Source organism: Elephantulus edwardii, unplaced genomic scaffold, assembly GCF_000299155.1.
Source record: "Elephantulus edwardii isolate Elephantulus edwardi_28Jun2011 unplaced genomic scaffold, EleEdw1.0 scaffold00086, whole genome shotgun sequence".
Taxonomy (NCBI): domain Eukaryota; kingdom Metazoa; phylum Chordata; class Mammalia; order Macroscelidea; family Macroscelididae; genus Elephantulus; species Elephantulus edwardii.
The window spans coordinates 6473040-6483677 of NW_006399836.1; the positions used below are offsets into that span (position 1 = coordinate 6473040).

A 10638-nucleotide genomic window follows, 5' to 3' on the forward strand; every position below is an offset into this window, starting at 1 on the left:
AGGCCACGGATCCACCCTCCTCATCCAAATCTAACGAGCCCCCAGGGTCCTTCTAAAAGCCAGTGAGGACAAAGAGACTACAGCAAGTGAAATGGGCACAGCAGGACACTGGCCCATGGGCAGTGGGACAAGTGTCTGGAGTATGAGAAGCTCGCAAGTGGCCATCTGAACACAGCAGCCAGTCCCCATTCACTGGACACCGGAGGAAGGGGAGACATCAGAATTGGAGCGCAGGGAACGTGCTCCACCAACTGCCTCGACTGCGGGTCCTTTGGGATCAGAAGAGCTGGACGGCGCTGAGCATCAGCACCAAACATCCAGATCAAAGACTCCACAGAAGAATCCTGATCAAAAAGAGGGAAATGCGGCATACAATCTGTCTCACGGACTCCAGACTTTCTGGAGCCATGCAGGGAGGATGAGCCCCAGAAACTAGTGTCCTGAAATGATCTGAAAGCCAAAAATATCACACAGTCATCTTAATACTGAACAACAATTTAACTTAACTAGTGGAAAAGGCCGCCTTGAACATTATACTCTATTGTGGTGCACCCTTGAGTCGGAACCGACCCATAGATGACCCACCGAGAGGGTTTCAGTGACAAGAAATCATATAAAAGGAGTCCATTCTTCTTCTGCAGAGAAGCTGGTAGATTTGAACTGTGTACCTTTGGGTTGGCTGTGCCGCTCCTTACCAGGACTAGAGCTCCCTATCAAGAGGAATCTTAGGGACTGGTGAAATTATGCTAATGGAGGAAGAACTCAGAAAAAGGGGGTGAGTACGATGACTTACACTGTGGAAGTAATCACCACAAAATCAACTGAGAAACTACTGAAAGTGTGCATGTTTTGCTGTGCATATCCTCAACAATGACAAAAACCAAGATTTAAACAAGGAAAAAAGAATGAGAGGCTTGGCCTAGAGGCCTGTTCCCCAAGGCCCAGGGAAGCTCTGGGCACCTGAGGCCGAGTACCTGCACCACAGAAAGAATATTCTCTAGGACCCTGTTCCTACCAATGCTTGGCCCTACTCTCCAGGGAGCCCTGCTGTGGTTTAGGACTTGGCTGCCAACTGAAAGGTTGGCAGTTTGAATCCACCATCCACCCCATAGGAGAAAGATTTTTTCCATAAAGATTTAGTGTTGAAACACCATGGGGCAGTTCTACTCTGTCCTACAGAACTGGACATCTCTGTTCAAAGTCATAGCACCAAGTTCTCTCTCCAGCAGGGACCCCTCAGGCCCACCCTGTAGCCATGGGAAGGACTGCTTCCCTGGCCCGCACCCTAGAACTGGCCCACACCCCAGAACTGGCCCTTTGTCAATGTAGAGGATCTTCTGAAACCCCACAGTTGAGAACCACAGGGCCTGTGTTCCTGGTCACCCATCCCTGGACCACAACCAGGGCAGCATGCGCTCCTGGGTCACCTGACCCAGGACCATGACCCCCAGGGCCTGTGCCCCAGCCACCTGCCCCAGGATCATGACCCCCAGGGCCTGTGCCCCAGCCACCTGCCCCAGGATCACAACCTGCAGCAGCACCCGTCGGACATCAGCCTCCGTGTGCTCTGCGCTGAGCTGGCCCAGCAGGAGCTCTGCCGACAGCCGCTGGGCCACGAAGCTGGTCACCCGGTTGCCATCGTAGCCGTTGAAAACTCCATAGAGAAAGCAGTTGTTCTCACTCCTGCAGGGAGAGGGTGGAGGGGCTGAGAGCCGACAGTGGAAGGGGAATGAAGGGAGAGACACTGCAGTGCCAGGCACCCACTCAGGCCCCCTGTGACCACCAGACAGAGCAGAGGCCACCACTGGCAAGTCTAGACAGACAGCTGAAAGGGGGCACCTCTCAGAGTGCAATGCCAGGACAGCAGGCGACACGCTCACCTGAACTTGAGCCAGCTGTCCTCAGGCGGATGGCTCTCCGTGCCCTGGCCATCGGCGGAGTAGCTGCGGTTGGAGGCAGAGCCAACCCCAGAGAGGTGGCAGAGCGGCAGGTCATCTGTCCAGCTTGGCTGCTGCTCCTGGGGAAGGACAGCAGGACGCCGTGAGGGGCCATGTCATCCACCTCACTGCCTTTACTTCTCCCACAAAAGCCCAGCAAGCCCAACCACCCCCTGCCCCCCACAGGCCCCGTTTCCTTCTGGAAAAGAGACTCACATGGGCAGAAAGGAAGGGAGGGCTTGTGTGCTTGGATGTCCCCAAACTCACTCCGCCAGAAACAGGGAGGAGACTGCGGAGCTCCCAGATGTTAAAGATCCAGTAATGGCTCCCCCTCTACACCCGCGTGGATGGAAACCTCACGCTGCCCAGCGATCCAGGCGCAGAGGGACCCTGGAAGCCTGCATTCGAGGGAGCTTCTCCCAGGTGGCTGTGACTCAGTGAGCCAGGTCCAAGCCTCGAGACTCCCTGGCCCCTACCTCGTCCCTGCCATGCCCACCCTCTGCTCCGTGTCCTCCCGTCAGCCCTCCCTGTCCTCCACCCAGGACTACAGGCGTGTAGTGTCCTGTCCATTCCCTGTCTTTCTCTCTATGTGATATGCCCTCCTCTCCTCCTCGTCTAACAAGTCTCCGAACTGAAGTAGGAATCACCACGTCCAGAAAGTCTTCCTTCAGGAATATGCCCTCGAGGCTGGACCTGGGCTCCTCCTGTATGCCACTGCTATCTATGCCCTGGTGCCAACACCCTGTTTGGCTGTGTTTGCCATCATTCCCCCCTTCAGGGTCTCTAACCAGGCTGTTTGTTTAACAGGGAAGAACTTTACACTCGCAGCTTGTATACACGTATCGATGCTGATATTCTTGAATCCCCTTGGGGTACAACCTGAGCATCTACTCCTAGACACACACCCTGATCCAGGGCCTCATTCACAAGGACGTTCCCAGGTCCACTGTGGTGGCACCTAAGGACACAGCTAGTCAACCAAACCGTGAAATAACTGGGAGGATCAAAACTGAGCTTTAAGGAAAATAAATAAAACTGGGATTAAAAGCTTTGTTGAAATGTTAAGAAAGAATCTTGTGCACAACTTCTTCCAAGTTAGCAGTAACAGCCTTCAGAGGCTGTGAAACCGTCGCAGGGAACGTTTGCAATCAGAGGTGTAAAAGCCTGCGGTTAGCTTTCGTGACAAATCTCATCTTCAGCTTATTTGCATACTGACAGGGGGTGACTCTGTCTTCATAGATTCTTTTTCCCCCCACTTTAATGGCTTTAAGGACACATTTGTCTGTTTTAGCACTTCAGTTCTGTGCTTTTCACCCTGGACTGACTTCTGTAGGGCGTGGGAGTTTGTTTTTATTTTTAAATTAACTTCTAGTAAAACTGACTATTCCAGCATATAGTTTTATGCATTTTTTTAATTTTTTTTTAAAATATTTTTTTAATATTATTTATTTATTTAATTTTTTTTTTTTAAATTTTTGTGTGCGTGTACCGTCAAATCAGATCTGACTGGTACAGGAGGAGATTGTCCCTCCTTTTCCCGGCAGAGCGTCTGGTGGATTTGAACCGTGAGCCTCTGGGATTGTAGTTGCAGCTCCTTGCCACTAGGCCACCAGAGCTCCCCAGTTTTATGCATTTTTAACATGTGTTAAACAGTCGGGATACTAAAGGGTCCCAACACCACAAAATGCCCTCCTGTGGTACCTTGTGGTCACTCACTCCTACTCCTCGTCCCGGCAGCCACCAGCCTTTAGTTCTGTATTTTTCTATTTTACAAGAATGTCATACAAATGAAATGAAATGGTACGTAAGCTTCTTTCACTCAGTATAATGCCTCTGAGATTCATTAAGTTATTTCGAGCATCAAGTTTGTTCTTTTTTATTGGACAGCTAGGCCAGGTGTTGATTGTGGAACAGACCATCAACTACTCACTCACATGCAAGTTCAAACTAAAGCTACAGAAGGTTCAATCAAATCCACAGGAATAAAAATTTGATCTTGAGTCTATCCCTGCTGAATTTAAAAACCATCTCAGGAACAGCTGATGAACGAAGACCAGATGATCTATGCATGGCAGGATATCAAGATTATCATCCATGAAGAACTCAAAAGGTCATTACAAAGACAGAAGAGGAAGACAAGACCGAGATGGATGGTAGAAGAGACAAAATATTGCACTAGAGCGCCAAGAAGCCAAAATAAAGGGAAGAAAGCAGGAGGTTAAGGAGCTGAACTTCTGTTCAGATTTCAAAGCACAGCATGAGAAGACAAAGCAAAGTATGATAAAAGAAGGTGCAAAGAGCTGGAGTTGAAAAATCAAAAGGGTCTAAGTCACTCGGGATTTCATATGCTGAAAGAACAAATTCAAACCTCTAGCTTTAATACGTAAGGATGCCAAGGGCAGAATATTGAGTGATCCAGGAAACATTAAAAGGAGATGGAAGGAGTATACAGAGTCACCATACAAAAAAGAATTGGCTGACACAGGAGAATTTAAAGAAACAGCATATGAACAAGAGGCAGTGAAGGAGGAAGTGCAGTCTGCTCTGAACGATTTGGCAAAAAAACAAGGCCCCAGGAATTGACAGAATACCAACTGACATATTCCAACAAACAGATGCTGCCCTGGACATGCTCACCAAGAAATCTGGAAGACAACAACCCGGCCAACTGACTGGAAGCAATCCATATTTATCCCCATTCCAAAAAAAGGTGACCCGGTAAGAGTGTGGAAACTATCGAACAATATCACTAATATTATATGCAAGCAAAACCCTGCTGAAGACTATAAAAAAACAATGAAAACAGTACATCGATAGAGAACTACCAGAAATACAAGCTGGATTTAGAAGAGGTCATCTTCATAGCACTAGAAACATTATCACCAATGTCACATGTATCTTGGCTGAAAGCAAAGTGTACCATAGGACTGTCTGTCTGTGCTTCATTGACTATGCAAAGGCATCTGACTATGTGGATCACAACAAACTGTGGCTAACATTGGGAAGAATGGGAATCCCACCAAAACACTTGACTGTGTTCATGCAAAACCCAATCTTGGACTAGGAGGCAGTCCTCTGAACAGAGCAAGAAGACTGCATGGTTCAAATAAAGAAAGGAGTGCATCAGGGATGCATCCTACCTCCATACCTTTTCAACCTATTTGTGCAACAGATCATTCAGGAGGCTGGGCTTTATGAGGAGGAATGTGGCATTAGGATTAGGGGAAGACTTGTCAACAACCTGCAATATGACACAACCTTATTTGCTGAAACTGAGGAGGACCTGAAGTGCTTACTGCTGAAAGTCAAGGACTGTAGTCTTCGATATGGATTGAGGCTCAACATCAAGAAGACAAAGATTCTCAGCGCTGGGCCAACTGGCAGCACCATGATCGATGGAGAAGAGATTGAAGGTGTTAATAATTTTCTTTTCTGGGGGGGTGTTGTGTGGAGTGCCCCAGTCAGGTCTGTTTATTGATGGGAGATGAGGGTACTGGGACCAGGCTCGTAGGGTCTGACCAATAAGTGGTGGGGTGGGCACATGGATATGGTCAGGGTCAGGCCTGCCTCACACATTGGGAGCGTACCGTGGGACCACCTGGTCAAAGTCATTCTCCTTGTCTGGTACTCTTTGATGAATGGGTGGGACCTAGGAGAATCCTTCAGTTGTGACAGGTGGTGTGGTTGGTCACCTCAGGGGGCTTGTCTAGGTGCTGTGACAGGACAGTGAGGTTGATCAGCATCTTCAGGTGGCCACTGTCCTCGTCAAGTGCCTCCTGCAGTGCATCCTTGGTGTCCTCTCAGAGGCTCTCAGCGATGCAGGTAGCCTGGCCATTAAGCAGTAGCAGGGAGGACAAGCACTTGCTGGCCAGCTCCTGGAAAGCACAGGATACGTCCTGCAGTCAGATTGACTCAGGCAGTGGGCAGCTGGATGAGAGGGGCCTCCTCATCCTGCATCTTCTTCAGCTCTTTCCAGGCAGTCCAGCTTCAGCAAGATCTACACTGCTATGGCCGAGCACTCGAGGCTATCACCCTGGTGCAGGGCCCACAGTGAGGCGTCCATGTTCCCATCATGCAGGTAGATGGAAGCAGCCATCCACAGGAAGGTGGTGTTGGTCACTCTGGTGCAGGGCCTGCAGCACGGCATTGGCGCTCCTGCCATGCAGGTAGATGGAAGTGGCCATCAACAGGAAGGTGGTGTTGGTCACTCTGGTGCAGGGCCTGCAGCACGGCATTGGCGCTCCTGCCATGCAGGTAGATGGAAGTGGCCATCAACAGGAAGGTGGTGTTGGTCACTCTGGTGCAGGGCCTGCAGCACGGCATTGGCGCTCCTGCCATGCAGGTAGATGGAAGTGGCCATCAACAGGAAGGTGGTGTTGGGCAGGTCCACGCTGTGGCTCATCTCTGGGTCCAGGTGTGCCATGACCGCATCCCTCTGGCCCTCGTTGGCAAGGTACTCAGCGAGCATGCACACAGCCCGCAGCACCGGGATGGAGGAGGGCTGGTCCCCACACAGCACCATGGGAACCTCTGTGCAAGGAACGCTCGGTACAGGAACACATCCCGCTCCACGTTGCTCTCTGGACTCAGCCTCCCTAGCTGTGCCTCACTGATGCACTGCTGGCAGCTGTCGACGTGGAAGGCATTCTTCGTGTCGAACAGCTCATCCACCTCCCCAGAGCAGCTGGTGGCCAGGCTGGGGGCTGGAGGAGCCATGATAAGTGTCGTCTCAGCCACTTCTTGCTTGGGGGTGAGGAGATGGGCTTGGCTGTTAACAACGTCAGCTTGCTCAGCTCCACAAGCAACACTTTTGACACTAGCAGTCAGGAAATCAAAAGATAAATTGCACTGGGAAAATGTGCATGCAGTCAAGGACCTCTCCAGAGTACTAAGAAATGTCAGTCTAGAGACTAAGGGGCACCTGATCCAAGCCATGGTCTTCACAATTCCTTGCTGTGCATCAGAGAGCTGGACATTGACTAAAGATGATAGAAGAATTGATGCCTCTGGCTTGTGATGCTGGAGAAGAGTCTTGAACATACCATGCAAGGACTGCCAAGAGAACAAACAGGTCTGTCTTGGAGATGGTGAAACCAAATTTCTCCCTAGGGGCTAGGATTTTGAAGCTCTATCTCACATACTTCGGGTATGTGGCCAAGAAGGACTGGTCCTTATAGAAGGGCATTATGCTCAAAAGGGTGGAGGCACAGTAGAGGAGAGGAAGACCCTGGATGAGACAGATTGACAAAGTAACTGGGATAATTGGGGTAGGTATGTCAGAGTCAGTGAGCCTGGCTCAGGATAAGACAGGCTTCAGAGCTATTGTACATAGGGTTACTATGAGTTGCAGGTGACTCGATGGCACATAACTACAACAAAAACCAATTTCTGTAGGAGCCTGCTAACTCCAATGGTTAAAGTGCTCAATGCTATCGGAAAGATCAGTGGTATAAATCCACTAAGAGCTCTGTGTCATCATCCATGATGTGGCAGTGTGCTTCCTTAAAGACTTCTTTGTTGTGAGGTGTCATTGAACCAAGCACAATGCACAGCAACCCTATGACCGACAGACCTGAATCCTGTCCTACCCTGGGCCAACCTCACAAGGTGACACCTTCCAGCCCATTGCTGCAGTCACTCTGTCAATCCATCTTGCCGGCGGTTTTACTTCCTTCACTGTCCCTCCACCTTTCCAAACACAATGTCCCTCTCCAAAGAATAGCCTCTCCTAGCAACACGCCCAAAGTACGTAAAGACAAAGCTTCGCCATCCTTGCCTCCACAAAACACTCAGGCTTCACCTTCTCTAAGACATATATATCTGTTCTTTAGGCAGTCCATGGGGATTTCAATACTCTCTTGCAACATCACAACTCAAAGGCATCGATTTTTCTTCTGTCATCTTTTTCACTGTCCAGCTTTTAGACAGACACATAGCAAGACTTAGAGCCATAAAGACGTAGTGCGTTGGAAACCCTGAGACAGGTTCCACTGAATAACTACTGGAACTAACTCTGCAACAGCAGGTTTTGGAAGAGGTGTGGACTGTGAAGGGGCAGGTCCTCGCGGCTTTTTTCTTCCCTAGTGAATAATGATAATACCTATCTGTCACATGCTTGTTTGCCAGCCGTCTGGCCTCTCTCGTGAAGCGTCTGTTAAAGTCTTCGGCCTATTTTCAATTTGGATGTTCATTTTATTATTGTTTGGGGTTTTTTCTCTTGTGTACCACAGAGTCAGATCTGACTGGCACAAGAGGAGATTGTCCCTCCTTCTCCAGCACAGCATCTGGTGGATTTGAACAGCATGCTTTCAGGACTGCAGTGCCGCTTCTTGCCACGAGACCACCAGAGCTCCCTTCATTATTGAGTTGGGATTTTTTTTTGTTAGTTTGGTTATTTTTATTAATTTCTATGAACATCTACAGAGACTTTGGAATTCCATTCCAATACTGAGTTTTAAGAGGCGTTCACTTATCCTGGAGAGAAGTCCTTTAGTGAGCTATGTGATTTGTAAATACTGTTTCCAGTCTGCAGCCTATGTCTTCTCAAGCTCCTAACAGTGTCATTTGCCTGGCCATTTTTTTAATCTTGATGAAATGAATTTTATCCACTTTTCTCCTATGCACACATAAACTGTGAGATATAAACACAACAAGGCACAACAGTATGTAAACGTGGTAGATCAACTGAGCTCTGGCGGCACAGCCCGCAGGTGCATTGCTAATCCAAAGGCCACGCTTCTCTAGTGGTTCTAATCCACCAGATTCTTTGCAGGACAAAGATGACCAATCTCCTCTTGAGTGATTTACCATCTCCAGAAAATCTGCTCGAAGGTCAGTGGCAACGACTATGACTTCTGAAGCATTAGAGTTTTAGAATATTACTTAGCCATAAAAAGAAGTTTTACGTGTGTGTGTGTGTCTGTGTGCGCGCGTGCATTATGTCCATGCATGTCCAACTTGGATGCCCTCACAATTCAAGTGCGTCTCAAAAGCATGATAAAGCCACCCATTCATGGAGACCTCAACTGCTTCATAGAATGTTTTTCCTTCAATTAAATTTTGTTGTTAGTGTTTTAAGACCACACAATCATACAAATCAGTGACACTGATCACTTTCTTTGAGTTGCACAACCACGCCCATCCTTCTGCTCTAATACACTGGCATAAACTTTTTCCTAAGGCGTCTCTCATTTTTCTAGTTGCTGTTGTCATTTTGATCCCATATAGATAGTTCTTAAAAGCATGTAATGTGAAAGGGAGGTATTTTTTTCACTAGTAAAGATAAACTACTGCTTGGTGTTAATACTTCCATTTTGGGGACACTTCCATTTAGGTTTTCAAGGCAATAATTTCAGAGTTTCATCTGCTTCCTTGGCTCCAGACAGTCTGGATTCCATGAGAATTTGAAATTCTGTTCTATCTTTGATCAAAAGTTCAGTAATATCCATTAATAGATAAACAAACTGTTACATACAAATAATGAAATACCATGTAACTTAAAGGAAAAGAAAAAATCTGCGAAATACCTTATAACATGGATAAACATGGAAGACCTTATGCTGAATGAAATTAAGTCAATCTCAAAAGGAAAAATACCATATAAGTATTACAAAAGATTAAGAAAAGATTTTTGCAAAGAAATATTCTTTGGTGATTATCAGGAAGGAAGAGAAAATAATTTAACTGGATGCTAGACGTGCGTTAACCCTGGTGAAGGTAAAGATAATATGTAAAACAGAAGTCAGCATAATAGGATCAAGACAAAGGAAGACACACTGTAAAGTATGCAAGAGTAAAAGGCAACAGCAATAATGACAATCACGTACAATTCTGCAAAACCAGGAATGATAAACAATAATTTACGAATGGATACACAAGGTAGATATGGAAACAGAACAGGGTGGACGAGTATAAGAGAGTACACACATGAGCCTCTCAAGTTTGGCTGTTTCTACACTCACATAAATGAATGTGCCACAAGTATATCCATGTGTGTGACAGACCACACACTGCATCCAGTCAGGAAAACCTCTCAGTTAAACTCAACCAACTTCCTGGGACTTAGTCACTGGCTTGAGGCTAGAGACCATAGTCTCGGGGGACATCTAAGTCAACAGGCATCACACTGTCCATGAAGACAGTGTTCTACATGCTACAAGAAACTGAGGTCTTAAGAGCCCACCGCCATTCATCTGAGAAACTACTGGTCTCTTTCTGTTTGAAGCAAAGAACAGTGAAGAAAATCAAAGATTCAAGAAAACAATTAGTCCAGAGGATGAGTGGGCTTGCAAACTACAGCTTCCACTAGCCAGAGACCTGAAGAACTAGATGGTATCCAGGTACCACTACAAGAAGTTCAAATTCTTAACAAATCCCAGACCTACTAGTCTTATAAAAACTGCTAGAACTCATGACCTCCCTCAAACCTAGCCAGGAAGCCATTCCCAAGACCCACTTACAGTCAAAGAACATACTCCTCAGAACATGACTATATGAGACATAATGGGTAGCATTTGCCCAAGAGTCAAAGCTGGAAGGAAGCAATGGGAAGAAAGTTGGATGAAACACAAACGGGGGGTCCAGAGAGAACCTAAGAAGAACGATGACATTGAGGGGATCACAGCTAATGTCATGAAATGGCCTATGTGTAAGCTGCTGAAAAGGAAACTAATTTGCTTTGTAAACTTTCTCCTAAACCACA

General features: G+C 47.3%; 1 protein-coding gene and 1 pseudogene across 1 annotated transcript in view; both read right to left on the reverse strand.

The window, feature by feature from the left end:
* TAB1 (TGF-beta activated kinase 1/MAP3K7 binding protein 1) overlaps positions 1-10638 on the reverse strand; it is a 45926-nt gene that overhangs the window by 10635 nt on the left and 24653 nt on the right. The window contains exons 2-3 of the mRNA XM_006890109.1: positions 1881-2017; positions 1530-1683 (exon numbers count right to left, since the gene is read on the reverse strand). Of these exons, the coding sequence (XP_006890171.1) occupies positions 1530-1683; positions 1881-2017 (291 nt within the window). The remainder of the gene's footprint in view (positions 1-1529; positions 1684-1880; positions 2018-10638) is intronic.
* On the reverse strand, positions 5506-6653 carry LOC102868943 (annotated as a pseudogene).